Below are 16,202 nucleotides of genomic sequence, written 5' to 3'. Positions count from 1 at the left end.
GAGAGCGGCTGAGTGGCTGTGCAAACTATCTGCGTTGTGCCCCTCCAGGGCCTGGACAACTCCCTGAGCTTCTCAGACTCAGTTCCTCTTCAGTGGGTCTCAGATACACTCCCCCAGGCTCTGCTGGGCTCAGATGCCCTTGCTGCAGTTCAACTATTTGCCATAATCCCTTGGTCTGGTTTTGTCTCTCCAGGGCTCAGATATTTAATATAATTTTTTGATGAAATCACGAGTTTGGTTGATAAAGGTAACTCTATTGACACAACAGACTTAGACTTCTGCAAGGCACTTCAGTACCATGTGATCTTCTGATCCAAATATTAGTTCAGTTCACTGACAAATGGATTAAAAACTGGCAAACAGATCACAAAAAGTAACGGTATGGATCTGTTCTCAGACCAATGCTATTCAATATCTTTTATCAATGATTTGGTAGAAAATATGAAATCACTGCTGGATATCACTTGGCAAATTCAGCTCATTTGAACAAAACGTGTTTTAATATAGCCAAATGCAAGGTGGAACATAGGTCACAGTTAAAGGGAGGGAGACTGTATTTTTGGAAAGCAGCGACATTAAAAATGACTCGGTGATCATGGTGAAAACCAGCTGCACATGAGTTCCCAGCAGGATATTGTATCTAACAAGGCTAATGGGATCCTTGGGTGTATGACCAGGGGACTACACAATAGGAGTAGGGAGGTGGTGTTACCTCTGTATACAGCATTGGTGAGACCATTATTCGAATGGTTTGAGGCCTGAACCCCCTGACATATAGCAAGAGACTTAGGAAACTCAATCTATATAGATTATCCAACAGAAGGTGAAGGCCAAGCTGGTGTGCTGAAATTGTTTCCTTCTTCTCCCGTCAGTTTGTATCCACCAGTCGCCTTTTGTCTTATACTTAGATTGTGAGCTCTTTGGGGCAGGGGCTATCTTTTGGCTCTGTGTTTTCACTGGGGCTCCCTGGCAATACAGCAATACAAATAATAAATAATAATAAGATAACTCAATCACGGTCTAGAAGTATCTACATGGCGAGGAGATTTCTGAGAGAACATGGCTCTTTATCTCACACACAAAGGCACAATGAGATCCAACGGCTGGGAGCTGTAGCTAGATAAATTCAGACTGGAAATAAGATGCAGATTTTTAACAGTGCAGGGAATGAACCACTGCAACAACTTACCCAGGGATGTGGCGGATTCTCCGTCATTCAGAATCTGTAAATGGAGACAGGGTGCCTTTCTGAAAGACCCATTCTAGCTCAGCCAGACGTTCTGGGCTGGACACAGGAGTTATTTAGTGGGATTCTTTGGCCTGGACTCTGCAGGAGGTCTGACTGGATCATGAGGCACTAAAAGCTATGGATTTGTGCCCCCTGGGCTCTGCTCGGTTCTTCAGGCCTGGCTTCCCCTTGCTGGGGCCCAGTGCCGAGCCTAGTTGCCTGCCAGGCTCCTTTCCCATCCTCTCACGTTTCCCGGCTCAGAGGAAGCAGCAGCAGATGTGTGAGCTGTTTGCTTTGTGCTGTGACCACGTGGGAGTTACCTGCACTCGGCCCAGACCTGCTGTTTCCAAACGAAACATGAGGACTGAGCCAAAGGCCCGAAATCCAGCCAAACCCTCAGCCACTTTGGCCTGCTTGGACAGCTCCCGCCACTTGCATGATTCACAGGAGAAGAGCCTCCAGCTGCAATCCCATTACACAGGGAGTGGAGGCTGCTGCCCAGGGCCTGCTCCAGCCCCTAAGAGTCACGGCTGCCCTCCCTCCAGGGCAGGTGTGGAGTCTGCGGAAGTTCAGCCAGAGACAAGAGGGGCCTTCAGAGGCAATGTTCCTGATTCCCAGGCCCCGCACCAACAAACCAGGCTCCCCCTCCTCCCTCACTCTGAGGCAGGGACTCTCCTGCTCCCTTCCCCCTTTTCCCCTTGCTGCTCCCAACAGGCACAGAACTCCAGTCCCTTCTCCCGCAATTGCATTTCCAGAACCCGGCTCCGCCTTTCCCCCACAACTCGTGAACCAAACAGAAAAGTGCTGAGAGAGGCATCCCTTCAGGGGTACGGGCCGGGGAGGGGTGACTGCTGTGTGACACCAGCCCCCATGGCTCACCCTACTACAGCATTGCAGACTCAGCCCCAGTGCTCACCTTCCCACACCGCTCGGCCCCTCCACTCACCTTCCCCCCACTGCCTCTGAGCCACCCCTCCCCTGCACCACTCACCCTTCCCCGCACTGCCTCAGAGCCACCCCTCCCCCACACCGCTCACCTTCCCCCCACTGCCTCAGAGCCACCCCTCCCCCACACTGCTCACCTTCCCCCCACTGCCTCAGAGCCACCCCTCCCCCGCACCACTCACCTTCCCCCCACTGCCTCAGAGCCACCCCTCCCCCGCACCACTCACCTTCCCCGCACTGCCTCAGAGCCACCCCTCCCCCACACCGCTAACCTTCACCCCACTGCCTCAGAGCCACCCCTCCCCCACACCGCTAACCTTCACCCCACTGCCTCAGAGCCACACTTAACCCACCACCGCTCACCTTCCCCCAACCGCCTCAGAGCCACCCCTCCCCCGCACCACTCACCTTCCCCGCACTGCCTCAGAGCCACCCCTCCCCCGCACCACTCACCTTCCCCGCACTGCTTCAGAGCCACCCCTCCCCCGCACCACTCACCTTCCCCGCACTGCCTCAGAGCCACCCCTCCCCCACACCGCTAACCTTCACCCCACTGCCTCAGAGCCACCCCTCCCCCACACCGCTAACCTTCACCCCACTGCCTCAGAGCCACCCCTCCCCCGCACCACTCACCTTCCCCGCACTGCTTCAGAGCCACCCTCCCCCACACCGCTCACCTTCCCCCCACTGCCTCAGAGCCACCCCTCCCCCGCACCACTCACCTTCCCCCCACTGCCTCAGAGCCACCCCTCCCCCGCACCACTCACCTTCCCCCCACTGCCTCAGAGCCACCCCTCCCCCGCACCGCTAACCTTCACCCCACTGCCTCAGAGCCACACTTAACCCACCACCGCTCACCTTCCCCGCACTGCCTCAGAGCCACCCCTCCCCCACACCGCTAACCTTCACCCCACTGCCTCAGAGCCACCCCTCCCCCACACCGCTGACCTTCACCCAACTGCCTCAGAGCCACCCCTCCCCCGCACCACTCACCTTCCCCGCACTGCTTCAGAGCCACCCTCCCCCACACCGCTCACCTTCCCCCCACTGCCTCAGAGCCACCCCTCCCCCGCACCACTCACCTTCCCCCCACTGCCTCAGAGCCACCCCTCCCCCGCACTACTCACCTTCCCCCCACTGCCTCAGAGCCACCCCTCCCCCGCACCGCTAACCTTCACCCCACTGCCTCAGAGCCACACTTAACCCACCACCGCTCACCTTCCCCCAACCGCCTCAGAGCCACCCCTCCCCCGCACCACTCACCTTCCCGCCACTGCCTCAGAGCCACCCCTCCCCCACACCGCTCACCTTCCCCCCACTGCCTCAGAGCCACCCCTCCCCCGCACCACTCACCTTCCCCGCACTGCCTCAAAGCCACCCCTCCCCCACACCGCTAACCTTCCCCGCACTGCCTCAGAGCCACCCCTCCCCCACACCGCTAACCTTCCCCGCACTGCCTCAGAGCCACCCGTCCCCCGCACCACTCACCTTCCCCGCACTGCTTCAGAGCCACCCCTCCCCCACACCGCTAACCTTCCCCGCACTGCCTCAGAGCCACCCCTCCCCCACACCGCTAACCTTCCCCGCACTGCCTCAGAGCCACCCCTCCCCCACACCGCTAACCTTCCCCGCACTGCCTCAGAGCCACCCCTCCCCCGCACCACTCACCTTCCCCGCACTGCCTCAGAGCCACCCCTCCCCCGCACCACTCACCTTCCCCGCACTGCTTCAGAGCCACCCCTCCCCCACACCGCTAACCTTCCCCGCACTGCCTCAGAGCCACCCCTCCCCCACACCGCTAACCTTCCCCGCACTGCCTCAGAGTCACCCCTCCCCCACACCGCTAACCTTCCCCGCACTGCCTCAGAGCCACCCCTCCCCCGCACCACTCACCTTCCCCCCACTGCCTCAGAGCCACCCCTCCCCCACACCGCTAACCTTCCCCGCACTGCCTCAGAGCCACCCCTCCCCCGCACCACTCACCTTCCCCCAACCGCCTCAGAGCCACACTTAACCCCACACCACTCACCTTCCCGCCACTGCCTCAGAGCCACGCCTCCCCCACACCGCTCACCTTCCCCACACCGCCAAAGAGCCACCCCTCAGCCCCCTCCACTCACCTTCCCCCCACTGCCTCAGAACCACCCCTCCCCCACACCAGTCACCTTTCCCCCACTGCCTCAAAGCCACCCCTAACCCTCCTCCGCTCACCTTCCCCCCCACTGCCTCAGAGCGCCCCCTCAGCCCCCTCCGCTCACCTTCCCCCCACTGCCTCAGAGCCACCCCTCTACCCCCCTCCACTCACCTTCCCGCCACTGCCTCAGAGCCACCCCTCACCCCCCACCACTCACCGTCCCCCCACTGCCTCAGAGCCACCCCTCTACCCCCCTCCACTCACCTTCCCCCCCACTGCCTCAAAGCCACCCCTCACCCCCCACCACTCACCTTCCCCCCCACTGTCTCAGAGCGCCCCCTCAGCCCCCTCCACTCACCTTCCCCCCACTGCCTCAGAACCACCCCTCCCCCACACCAGTCACCTTTCCCCCACTGCCTCAAAGCCACCCCTAACCCTCCTCCGCTCACCTTCCCCCCCACTGCCTCAGAGCGCCCCCTCAGCCCCCTCCGCTCACCTTCCCCCCACTGCCTCAGAACCACCCCTCCCCCACACCAGTCACCTTTCCCCCACTGCCTCAAAGCCACCCCTAACCCTCCTCCGCTCACCTTCCCCCCACTGCCTCAGAACCACCCCTCCCCCACACCAGTCACCTTTCCCCCACTGCCTCAAAGCCACCCCTAACCCTCCTCCGCTCACCTTCCCCCCCACTGCCTCAGAGCGCCCCCTCAGCCCCCTCCGCTCACCTTCCCCCCACTGCCTCAGAGCCACCCCTCTACCCCCCTCCACTCACCTTCCCGCCACTGCCTCAGAGCCACCCCTCTACCCCCCACCACTCACCTTCCCCCCACTGCCTCAGAGCCACCCCTCTACCCCCCTCCACTCACCTTCCCCCCACTGCCTCAGAGCGCCCCCTCAGCCCCCTCCGCTCACCTTCCCCCCACTGCCTCAGAGCCACCCCTCTACCCCCCTCCACTCACCTTCCCCCCCACTGTCTCAGAGCGCCCCCTCAGCCCCCTCCGCTCACCTTCCCCCCACTGCCTCAGAGCCACCCCTCTACCCCCTCCGCTCACCTTCCCCCCACTGCCTCAGAGCCACCCCTCTACCCCCCTCCACTCACCTTTCCCCCACTGCCTCAAAGCCACCCCTAACCCTCCTCCGCTCACCTTCCCCCCCACTGCCTCAGAGCGCCCCCTCAGCCCCCTCCGCTCACCTTCCCCCCACTGCCTCAGAGCCACCCCTCTACCCCCCTCCACTCACCTTCCCGCCACTGCCTCAGAGCCACCCCTCACCCCCCACCACTCACCTTCCCCCCACTGCCTCAGAGCCACCCCTCTACCCCCCTCCACTCACCTTCCCCCCACTGCCTCAGAGCCACCCCTCCCCCACACCACTCACCTTCCCCCCACTGCCTCAGAGCCACCCCTCACCCCCCACCACTCACCTTCCCCCCCCACTGGCTCAGAGCCACCCCTCCCCCACACTACTCACCTTCCCCCCACTGCCTCAGAGCCATCCCTCCCCCACACCTGTCACTTTCCCCCACTGCCTCAGAGCCACCTCCTGCCCCCAATAACTCAATTTCCCCACCGTGCCCCCACTCATCCCTTGCTCATGTCAGACAGACACCCCGCACACTAGCTCCCCAGGCATTTCCCCCTGCATGGACTTGCCATCTTATGGAGCAAACCCCTTCCCTCTGCCCATCTCTGCTCCTGACCCCGAAGCTGCCCCCCTGCATCTCTCATCCTTCTGACTGCACCTGCAGATCTCATCCTCCCTTCACCCCGGGCCTCTTCTTTCTCTCCCAGCTGGCTACGGGCACCCAAAGCAGCAGCATCCCATCTCCAGCATGCTCTGTCTCTGGCACAATCCCAGGGGTTTGTGAGGGATTTGGATGGTACTGAGCAGTGACGCTGGCTCCTAGGTTATTGTTAGGGAGGAACCACTGTTCAGTGATGAGGGCAGGGGACTGAGAGTCTGGATTCCCGAGTTCTTTTCCCAGCTCTGAACAGACCAACTTTGACAGACTGAAGAAGTTCCACGTATCTCAAAGCCACTAAATCACACACTTTCACAGAAATCAGATCTCAGTCGGGGTCTGTGTGGCACCCAGCACAAGGGGGCCCCTGATCTCAGTCACAGGCTCTAAATGCCACTGTAATACTGTTACTGATAATATTACCCATCCCAGACCCTGCTGCCTATCCCACACAAGGCGGGGGACTCCACTCTGACCCATACACCCACTAGTCCCTGACCTCTTCCCCTTCCAGGTCAGTCCCCCACACCCCCAACTCATCCATCCCAGGCCCTGATTCCTCTCCCATTGCCCCCCATCTCCTCTGCCCTCCACGCCCCTCCTTCTGCCCACATACAATATCCCCCACCCTTGGCCTTGATCACTCTTCAGCCTGACCATCCAACTGCTCTGAACCCCAGGCCTCTCCCGCTGCCTGGCCACCTCCTACCCTCCACGCCACGCCTCTCCCCATGCCTGGCTACCCTCAGCCCCTCCGCCTGCCTGGCTACCCTCCACTCTAAGCCTCTCCCCCTGCCTGGCCACCCCCAGCCCAGCCATCCCCACCCTGCACCCCAGGGTGTCCCCCATTTGTCCGGCTGTCCCCCCACCTGTAGGAAGCAGGTCCCAGCGGGTGTGTTCTCCTTCAGGGATATATTGTAGAAGTTGCTCCTGAACACAGGCTCATTATCGTTGATGTCCTGCAGGGCCACGTGCACCACGGCCGTGGAGGAGAGGACAGGTGTCCCTCTGTCCGTGGCCAGCACCGTCAGCTGGGGCTGAGGGTCCTTCTCATAATCCAGGGAGGCAGCAGTGGTGATGATGCCTGTGGCTGGGTCAACGGTGAACCAGTTGGAGTGGGTGTCCTGACTGTGTAGGATGCTGTACCGTACCTCCCCATTGGGACCCTGGTCCTTGTCACGGGCTGTCACCTGCAGGACAAAGCTGCCTGGGTACACCACCTCAGGGATGCTCTGTTTGTATTCCTGCTGGTCAAAGAGTGGTGGGTTGTCATTGACATCCATCACCTGCAGCACAAAGGCCGACTCTGCCCGCAGCGGAGGGGTCCCTGAGTCAGTGGCCGTCACCCGCAGGTCATAGGAGTCTCTCTCCTCCCGATCCAGCAGCTGGTCCACACAGATCAAGTAGATGATATTGTCCTTGGTGGTGAGGGCAAATTTGCCATCTCCCCCCTCCAGGGAGACATTGACATTGGAATACTCACCATAGTCGGGGTCCGAGACAGAGATGCGTGCCACGTACTGGCCGGGCTGGGCACCCTCGGAGATCTGTGGTGAGCCGTCCTCGCTCAGGAAGATGATGGTCATAGTGGGCTGGTTGTCATTGTAGTCGCGCACGTGGATGGTGACAAAGGCTGTGGTGACTTCTGGGTGCATAGCCTTGTCCCGTGCCTGCACCACCAGCTCATGCACCTTCCTCATCTCATAGTCCAGCCCCTTGTTAAGCTTGATGACACCCGTCCTGGAGTCGATGGTGAAGTACTGATCAGGGTCACTCTGCCGACGGTTGATCTCATACACCACAGCCCCATTGTCACCCTCATCTGCATCGGAGGCAAAGACCTGCAGGATGCTGCTGCCTGGCTTCAAGTTCTCAGAGATGAGGGTGTGGTAGCGGCTCTGGTTGAAGGCAGGTGCATTGTCGTTGATGTCCTGTATGGCCACATCCAAACTCATCTGAGTGCTCCGGGGAGGGGAGCCGCCATCATAGGCCTCCAGCAGCAGAGAATACGACGAGCAGTTCTCCCGGTCCAGGACGTTGCTTACCACCAGGTCCAAGTACAGGACGCCACTGGGGCCCCTGCGGGTCTCCAGGCGGAAGGCTTGGCCCACATTCTCCCCTTTGAGCACATAACCCTGGGTGTTCAGCAGGCCACTGTCAGCATCGAAGGCTGGGTCCAGGGGGAACCTGCTGCCAATGTGGGTGTGCTCTGGGATGTGAAAGGTGCGGTGGTGCTTGGGGAATTCTGGTGCATGGTCATTGATGTCATTCACCTGGACATTCACCTCCACTGTGATGCCCTCAGGGGTGACAGCAATGAAACTGTAACGGTCCCGGCTCTCTCGGTCCAGCACACGGGCTGTTTTGATGATGCCTGTGTTCTCATCTATCTCCAGGTCCGTGGTGACACCGCTGCCCTCCTGTGCAGAGATGAAGTACATGTAGGCAGTGGTGCCGGGGGGCAGTCCAGCACTGATGTCCCCGATGATGGTGCCAGCTGGCTGCTCCTCATCTATCTGTAAATCCAGGGTGCCCAGCACAGTAGAGCCCTGCCCTGGCCTTAGGCCCCCAAGTAGCAGCAGCTGCAGCAGCAACTGGGCTGATCTTTTCAGGCACCCCATCACTAACAAATCCCTGAGGCCCTGGGGACGGAGGTGAAGGTTGGCTCAGTCTCCTTTTCAGTGTGCGCTCCTTAATCCTGCAAGGAATGCAGATCAGAGGAGGCTGGTCAAGAGGGGAGCAGCAAGCAAAGGACAGGAAAAGCATAAGGGGGAGGGGAGCCCTGCCAGGTACCCCCAGCCTCCTCCCTGTGATTCCTTTCCCTCTAGCAGGAAACCTATGAGACAAAGAGGTCGTTACACAAAATTAGACCCAGAGGAGAAAGAGTAAAACCAGGGCAATACAGAGGAGCAGAAGCATTTGCTGGTGCCTGAGGAGAAGGCCTGGGGCTCCCTCTGGGGCTGCATGTCCAGCTCCAGGCAGGCTACAGAGCTAACAAAGAAGTTCAGGCTTGTACTATACACTATAACGGACCATTCCCATTGCAGCTTGTGCTCTTCCCAAGAGCCATCCCGGCTCTGCAGCAGGGTCACAAAGAAGCTGAGTGCTGGTCAGGACTCCTGGGTTCTATTCCCAGCGCTGACCCTGACCTTCAGCAGGCTTTTCCCTTGTCTGTGTCCCAATATCCCCCTCTGTAAATGAATATAGATGGGTCAGCTCTGTCAGGCTGGGTCTGCCCTACGCTCTGGAAGGGTTCCAGAGGGGCTGGTGCTCAGGACTGCAGGTTGCCAGGGCACTGAGCAATGTCATCATTACCAGGTTTGGTCCCTCAGCTCTCACATGCCAATGACCTGGGGAGCACATGGTATGAGCCTGCGAGAGATGTTGACAGGCCCTCTCAGGGCACTCCCCTGGGGGAAAAGAGGTTAGGTGTGAAAAATGGGGGATCCAAACCTGATATCAACTGGAAGGTGCCAGTGTGCAGCCGAGCTGGATGGGGGCTCATGCCCCAGTGGCCAATAAATCAGCAGGGCTCTACCACCCAGCAGGCATCTACCATTTAGAGATTGCCCAGCTTAAAACCTGGTCCCTCTGGAGCAGAAGTGACCCATCATTTTAGCCTGGCACAGATTTGGGATGCCCCTGAGTGGACACTGTGCCAGGATGGTAACAGCAGAGTGGGAATGTGGCAGCTGGCTGTAAGCCCCACAGCTGCCCTGGCTTTCCATGCATTTTCTCCCTGTCCCACATACCCTCTGATGCTTGCACTCCTCCTTTGTCTCCTTCTCCCTGCTTCTTGGCTCTCTGGCTCCTTTGCTCCATCCCCTTCACTCCCCCTACTGCAGCTTCAGCTCACTGCAGCGGTGGGCGAGGGATGGGCAAAGGAGGAGTGGCTGTGATGCTGCTACACCGAGAGCCTGAGGGCTGCCTGGCCCCCTGGGCATGGCTCACACGCCCCAGGAGCAGGCAGGGCAACTTAACAGTCAGGAAGCTCATCAAGGCGCACAAGCCCCAGTGCCGCTCTTAGCCCCCGGTGAAGCAGGGCTTAGTGGTCTGCAGGGATGGCGTCAGCATGAGCTCATACTTGGACTCTCTTGAAAGCATTTGCTGTGGGTCCCATAACCACACTCAGGAGTTGCTCATGTCAGACATGGGGCGGCAGGAACTTCACTGCGTTCAGGGATGGAGATGGGTGGGGCTGCTGGCTTCCAGCTGGCGATAAACTAGTGTGTGACTGGGGAGATGGATGTGACTGGACCGGCTGAAGCACCCCATAGCAGTATTAAGCCTTTCCAGGGGCACAGAGAGTCAGGACTCCTGGGTTCTATTCCCAGCTCCAGAAGTGGATCTGCCTTAATACAAATAGCTTCCCTGTAAGCTGCAACAATTGCTAACATGGAAAGCGATCTTAGGTAAACATTTTCTATACGTGTAGTTTCTTTAAACACAGACCAACATTTGGACCCATAGAGGAGCAGCCGGTGCCCCGGGACTCCATGCTTCTCTATGGACCATGGTTTAGTAACCACTGCTCTAGGGTCCCGGCTCCTGGGGCTCGATCATCTCCCAGCAGGATACAAGAAGTCAGTGGGACTTACTCATATCCTGGCACTGGCTTCAAGTTGGACTTATGCCACTGCGTCACTGAATGGCCTTGAAAAATCACTTCACTTCCCCCTGCTAAAGCAGTGATAATGATACTTACCCAGATTGGGGGTGGTTCAGTGGGTTCTGTGTGTGGATGGGGCAACAATTTCTGGCAGTTGAGACAGGCTAGACCCTTGGCCTGTAATGAGTCTCAAGTGACCCAACCTTGGCTTGCTGGGGCCCATGCTGAGTCAGGCTAAGAACAATGGGAGGTGGGGAATCTCGGGTTTAGGCCTTTGGCTGAGGCTAGGCAGGTGGGGAGCAGAGGGTCTGTCCCATGGAAGTCAAAAGAGAGAGAGGGAGCTGGAGCGTGACAGTGGGACCAAGGCTCAATGCTGTTGTGATATAAACAGAAGTGGGTAAACTAACCTAAACTCCATATTTCCCAAAGGAGACATGGATAAACTAATTATCCATGTGTGCTCTGAACTACCATGCTGAAAGGGCTGGGTTTGCACAGGAGAGCAAATCCCATTAGTGCCAGGAGGGCAGCAAACCTAGGAAGGTGCTGGGTGAATTTGGAGGGTGACTGGGGAAGGAATGAAGCTGAGGGGTATCGAGGGCAGCTGGGTGTGTGTGGAGTGTGTGCAGACTCGTATCTCCCGTCTCATGTGTGCCCTGGTAGGGTTGGGGACTGGGAGGTTCAGGCCTGTTCCCCCTCCCCACACCGGGAGGCCCGGCTGTTGGATCTCCCTGCTTGCCCTGGGCAGAGGTTGGGAGCAGGCTGTTCAAGGCGCGGGCAGACCCGCATCCTGATGAGCCTCACAGGCTCAGGCCAGTGGGGAAGGCTGCGGTGACCTCAGTGGATGCAGAGTCACCAAATCCCAACAGCTGCTTCCAATTAGCAGATAGCTCAGTGCAAGGGGCTGGCGCGGCTGGTCCAAGCCCTGCCTGTGTAATGTGAGCCAGGCTGCCTCGCTCGCTTGCTCACTCCCCTCCCTTCCAGAGGCACTGAGCTCCCTATAAAACCAATGGCAGACTCAGCCACCCTGCAGAAAGCCATTAGCCAGCAGCACCCCCCACCATGCCACACCAGGATTCCAGACCACAGAGCTGGGGGTGGGGAGCGGGGGCGTGGAGAGGGAAAGAGGCAGGGGAGATGATGGGGCTTTAGCAAGGTTTGTGTTCTGGATTAAAATGCACTGGGTTCCCTCCAGCAACTGCACCTCCAGCTTCACTCATGTCCTTGGGCCTCCAATACCCGGCACAGGGCTGGCATATCAGAGGTACTGGGAGATCCAGGCCCAGGGGAAGGAGAGGCAGGTTATTGATGAGCAGGGGAAGGAAACAGCAGGAAAACAGAGAGCACATGCAACTGTCCATCCAGCTACAGAATTTCCTGTCTCCTGGCATGTCTAGGGGTACGTCTACACTGGACCTGAAGTGTAATTTCCAGCCCGGGTAGCCATACCCGCACTAGCTCTGATTGAGCTAGCATGCTAAAAACTGTAGCTGCAGGAGGACAGGCTAACCCCATGAAGATGTACACAGGATTTCAGACAGGATCCTGCTTCAGATAACTAGCCCGTCCTGTGCCATCAGTGCACCACTTCTATTCTTAGCATGCTAGAATTTTGATTAGCACTAGAGTGAGTGTGTCCACCCATGCTGGAAATTATTTGCCCAGCTTCAGTGTAGATTTACCCAAAGTGCCATCTACTAGGCATGGTGAATTAGGCGCCAATGACCCCTACTGGAAGGACAGTGAAGGGAGTGGCACAGAGGGTATGACCAAGCAGCATAGGCACAGTCAAAGACAATGCAAATAGTGCTAATGCTGCATGCTGGCTCCATAGAAATACACTCACAGTATACACGGCACTGGTGAGACCTCCCCTGGAATACGGTGTGCAGTTCTGGTCTCCCATGTTTAAGAAAGATGAATTCAAATTGGAACAGGTGCAAAGGGCTACTAGGATGATCCGAGGAATGGAAAACCCACCGTACGAGAGGAGACTCAAAGAGCTTGGCCTGTTTAGCCTAACCAATAGAAGGCTGAGGGGAGATACGATTGCTGTCTATATATACGCATCAGAGGGATAAATACAAGGGAGGGAGAGGAGTTATTTAAGTTAAGTGCCAATGTGGACACAAGAACAAATGGATACAAATTGGCCATCAACAAGTTTACGCTCAAAATTAGGCAAAGGTTTCTAACCATCAGAGGAGTGAAGTTCTGGAGCTGCCTCCCAAGGGGAGCAAAAACACCTAACTGGCTTCAAGACTGAGCTTGATAAATTTGTAGAGGGGATGGTATGATGGGACTGCGCACAATGGCATGTGTCCGATCGGTGACTGCTAGTAGCAAAACTCCCCAACTGCTGGAGACGGGACACTAGATGGGGGGGCGGGGGGAGGACTCTGAGTGACTACAGAGAATTCTTTTCCAGGTATCTCCTGGTGGGTCTTGCCCACTGACTAGATGATCATGATGGTCAGTCCTGGCCTTAAAGTCTATGAGGTCCCTATATGTGTAAAAATATTATTGAGCCCTAGTCTTCACGCAGACTACCCTGTACCCACAACTTCAAACCGCTAGCCTTCAAAGCCAGACAAAGCCCATCAATGACCGGCAGTGGTTCTGCCTCCCAACCCCTACCCAGCTGGTGCACAGCTGCCCCCCCCGCCCCATATTCTCCACTTCCCCTTCCAACCCCAGTCCATCTCCTCCTGCTCTGCAGCATGACCCCATATCCACTGCTCCCCTTTCCAACCCTACCCAGCTCCCCCATGGCCTGTACCCTGACACCCTCTCTTACACTCCTCCTTCCAGGCCCTACTTGGCTCCCCCATGGCCTGCAGCCTGACCTTTCTCCACCGCTCCCCCTTCCAGCCCCTCCTCGGCTCCTCCTGGCCTGCAGCATGACCCCATCTCCCTACCATTACTATGTACATTGGTGCCCTCCTCCCCCATTCCCTTACCAGCAGTCTGGGTCTGCAAATGCCTTGAGCAAAGGCTGGCTCTGGAGCAGCCAGATCAACATCCACCCGTACTCCAGACCCTCTCAGATAGTGTACCACAGCCTTGTCATGCACACAACACACTCCCAGCTGGCGCGCACACACAGCCCTCTCTCTCTCAAACACACACACACAACGTCACTCTCACACGCACAATACACTCCCACCTGGCTCACACACACACACACTGTGTGTCTTTCTCTCTGTCTCACACACACACGTCTCTCTCTCACACACAAACTACACTCAGTGGGTGCGCACACACAGAGACATACACACACATACAATACACTCAGTGGGCACACACACACAATGTCTGTAACACACACAATACACTCAGTGGGCGTGTGCACGCACACACACAATGCACTCACAGCTGGCACACACAGTGTCCAGCACACACGTCCAGCTTTTATACCCTCACAGCTGTTTAGTGCAGAAACACACTCACAGTCTCTCCCACACCCTCTCTGCCCACGCAGCCCGCGCAGCCAAAGCACCCGAGTGGCCTGACACGTTCCCGGAGCGTGGCCAAAGCCAGACCCTGGGACCCTCTGGACCCGCTGCCCCTCCAGACACAGCATGGGCAACCCCCCCCCCCTTGCGGGCACCCCCCTTCCAGGCTCCGCACCCCATTGTCTCGCACTGCCGAGCAGAACAAAGCGCTCGGTTTCCCCAGCAAGAATTTACCGGAGGGGCCGTGACCGTGTAAACGGGGCGGGCCGGGAACCCCGTTCTTACCCCCCATCCCGGAAAGGAGCGGCGCCCAACGGTCTCTGGGCTCCGGAGCGGGTACCTGGGCCATGGGAGGGATGCGGAGCAGAGGCCGAGAATGGGGAAGGGACTGCGGGGACGCGGCTGGGGCCCGCGGGAGCCTGCTCCAGTCCCCGTGCCAGGAGAGCACAAAGCGGCCATCCCCGCTGTGTCTGGGCGCCGCCCCATGCGCGGCGCCAAGCCGGGGGGAGGAAGAAGGGGGGCGCGGGACTGGGAGCCGGAGGGGTGGGTGTGGGGCGGGGAGCCGGGGGCGGGGAGCCTGGGGATGGCGCAGGGTCGGGGGAACCGGGGGGGGGCGGGGACGGGGAGCCGAGGGGGGAGGCGCAGGGGCTGAGGGGGGCGCGGGACGGTGAGTCGGAGCGGGGGGTGCGGGGACGGGGAGCCGCAGGGTCCGGGGAGCCGGGGGGGGGGCAGGGACTGGGAGCCGCAGGGTCGGGCGAGCCGGAGGGGTGGGTGTGGGGCGGGGAGCCTGGGGATGGCGCAGGGTCGGGGGAACCGGGGGGGGGGGGCGGGGACGGGGAGCCGAGGGGGGAGGCGCAGGGGCTGAGGGGGGCGCGGGACGGTGAGTCGGAGCGGGGGGGCGGGGACGGGGAGCCGCAGGGTCGGGCGAGCCGGGAGGGCGGGGAGCCGAGGGGGGAGGCGCAGGGTCGGGGGAAAGGGGGTCCGGCCCCAGCGCTCAGCACTTACACCCGTCGGGCTCCGCGGCGCAGTCACGGCCCCGCAGCCGGCCCCGCACAGCGCCCCTGCGGAGCCGGGCACCGACTCCCCATCGCGGCTGCCGAGCGCCGGTGCCCGCTGCAGGGATCTTCGCTGCCTCCGTCCTCGAGCTCCGCTGGCTGCTCGGGAGCCGGGGACGCAGGGTCCGCACTGGGCTGGGAGCGCAGGCTCCAGCTGCAACCCGATCCGGCGGCCCCCTCCCCGCCCCTCACCGCCCCGCTCCCTCCTTCCTCTCCATCCCCCCTCCCCAGGCTGCACGATTCCTCGCGCCTCCGGGAGCAGGGCCAGGGGAAAGAGGGAGCCGCGCACAGCTGGGCTGGGGGCTGCCTGCCGGAGCGGGAGGGAGGGGCCGGGGAGCAGAGAAGGGACAGCGAGAGGGGAGCGACGGGAGGAAGAGACAAGAAAGGACAGCGAGAGGAGGGGGCTGGGCGGGGAGGGGGGAGCAGAGACGGGACAGTGAGGGGAGGGGGCAGGGAGGGGGAGCAGAGACGGGATAGTGAGAGGAGGGGTGAGGGGGGAGCAGAGACGGGATAGTGAGGGGCGGGGGCAGGGAGGAGGAGCAGAGAAGGGATAGTGAGGGGAGGGGGCAGGACAGGGAGGGGGAGCGGAGAAGGGTCAGTGAGAGGAGGGGTGAGGCGGGGGGAGCAGAGACGGGATAGTGAGGGGAGGGGAAGGGGGCAGAGAGGGGGGAGCAGAGACGGGATAGTGACGGGAGGGGAAGGGGGCAGAGAGGGGGGAGCAGAGATGGGATAGTGAGGGGTGATGGCAGGGAGGGGGGAGCAGAGACGGGATAGTGAGGGGAGGAGGCAGGACAGGGAGGGGGAGCGGAGAAGGGTCAGTGAGAGGAGGGGTGAGGCGGGGGGAGCAGAGACGGGATAGTGAGGGGAGGGGGATGGGGCAGGTTGGGGGAGCAGACATGGGATAGTGACGGGAGGGGGCAGGGGCGCAGAGACAGGATAGTGATGGGAGAGGGCAGGGTAGGGACGGGGAGCAGAGATGGGATAGTGAGGGGAGGGGCACGGAGCGGGGACCACAGACGGGATAGTGACAGGAGG

The 16,202-nt window shown here is 59.9% G+C and overlaps 1 protein-coding gene across 3 annotated transcripts in view; it reads right to left on the bottom strand.

The window, feature by feature from the left end:
• Nucleotides 1-15,534, bottom strand: part of DCHS1 (dachsous cadherin-related 1) — a 123,752-nt gene extending 108,218 nt beyond the window's left edge. Inside the window, exons 1-2 of one of the 3 annotated variants that reach the window (XM_075125415.1) lie at nt 15,118-15,534; nt 6,918-8,746 (exon numbers count right to left, since the gene is read on the bottom strand). In XM_075125415.1, the coding sequence (XP_074981516.1) occupies nt 6,918-8,669 (1,752 nt within the window). In that variant the 5' untranslated portion in view covers nt 8,670-8,746; nt 15,118-15,534. Of the gene's footprint in view, nt 1-1,189; nt 2,145-6,917; nt 8,747-14,397; nt 14,565-15,117 lie in introns of those variants that run through there. The other 2 variants (XM_075125418.1, XM_075125422.1) reach the window with 2 other exon arrangements.
• Between the last annotated feature and the right edge of the window lie 668 nt (nt 15,535-16,202).

The sequence above is a fragment of the Caretta caretta genome, chromosome 1, assembly GCF_965140235.1.
Source record: "Caretta caretta isolate rCarCar2 chromosome 1, rCarCar1.hap1, whole genome shotgun sequence".
Taxonomy (NCBI): Eukaryota; Metazoa; Chordata; order Testudines; family Cheloniidae; genus Caretta; species Caretta caretta.
The sequence above is the reverse complement of the archived record's forward strand: the minus strand, read 5'-3'. Positions and strand labels throughout refer to the sequence as shown.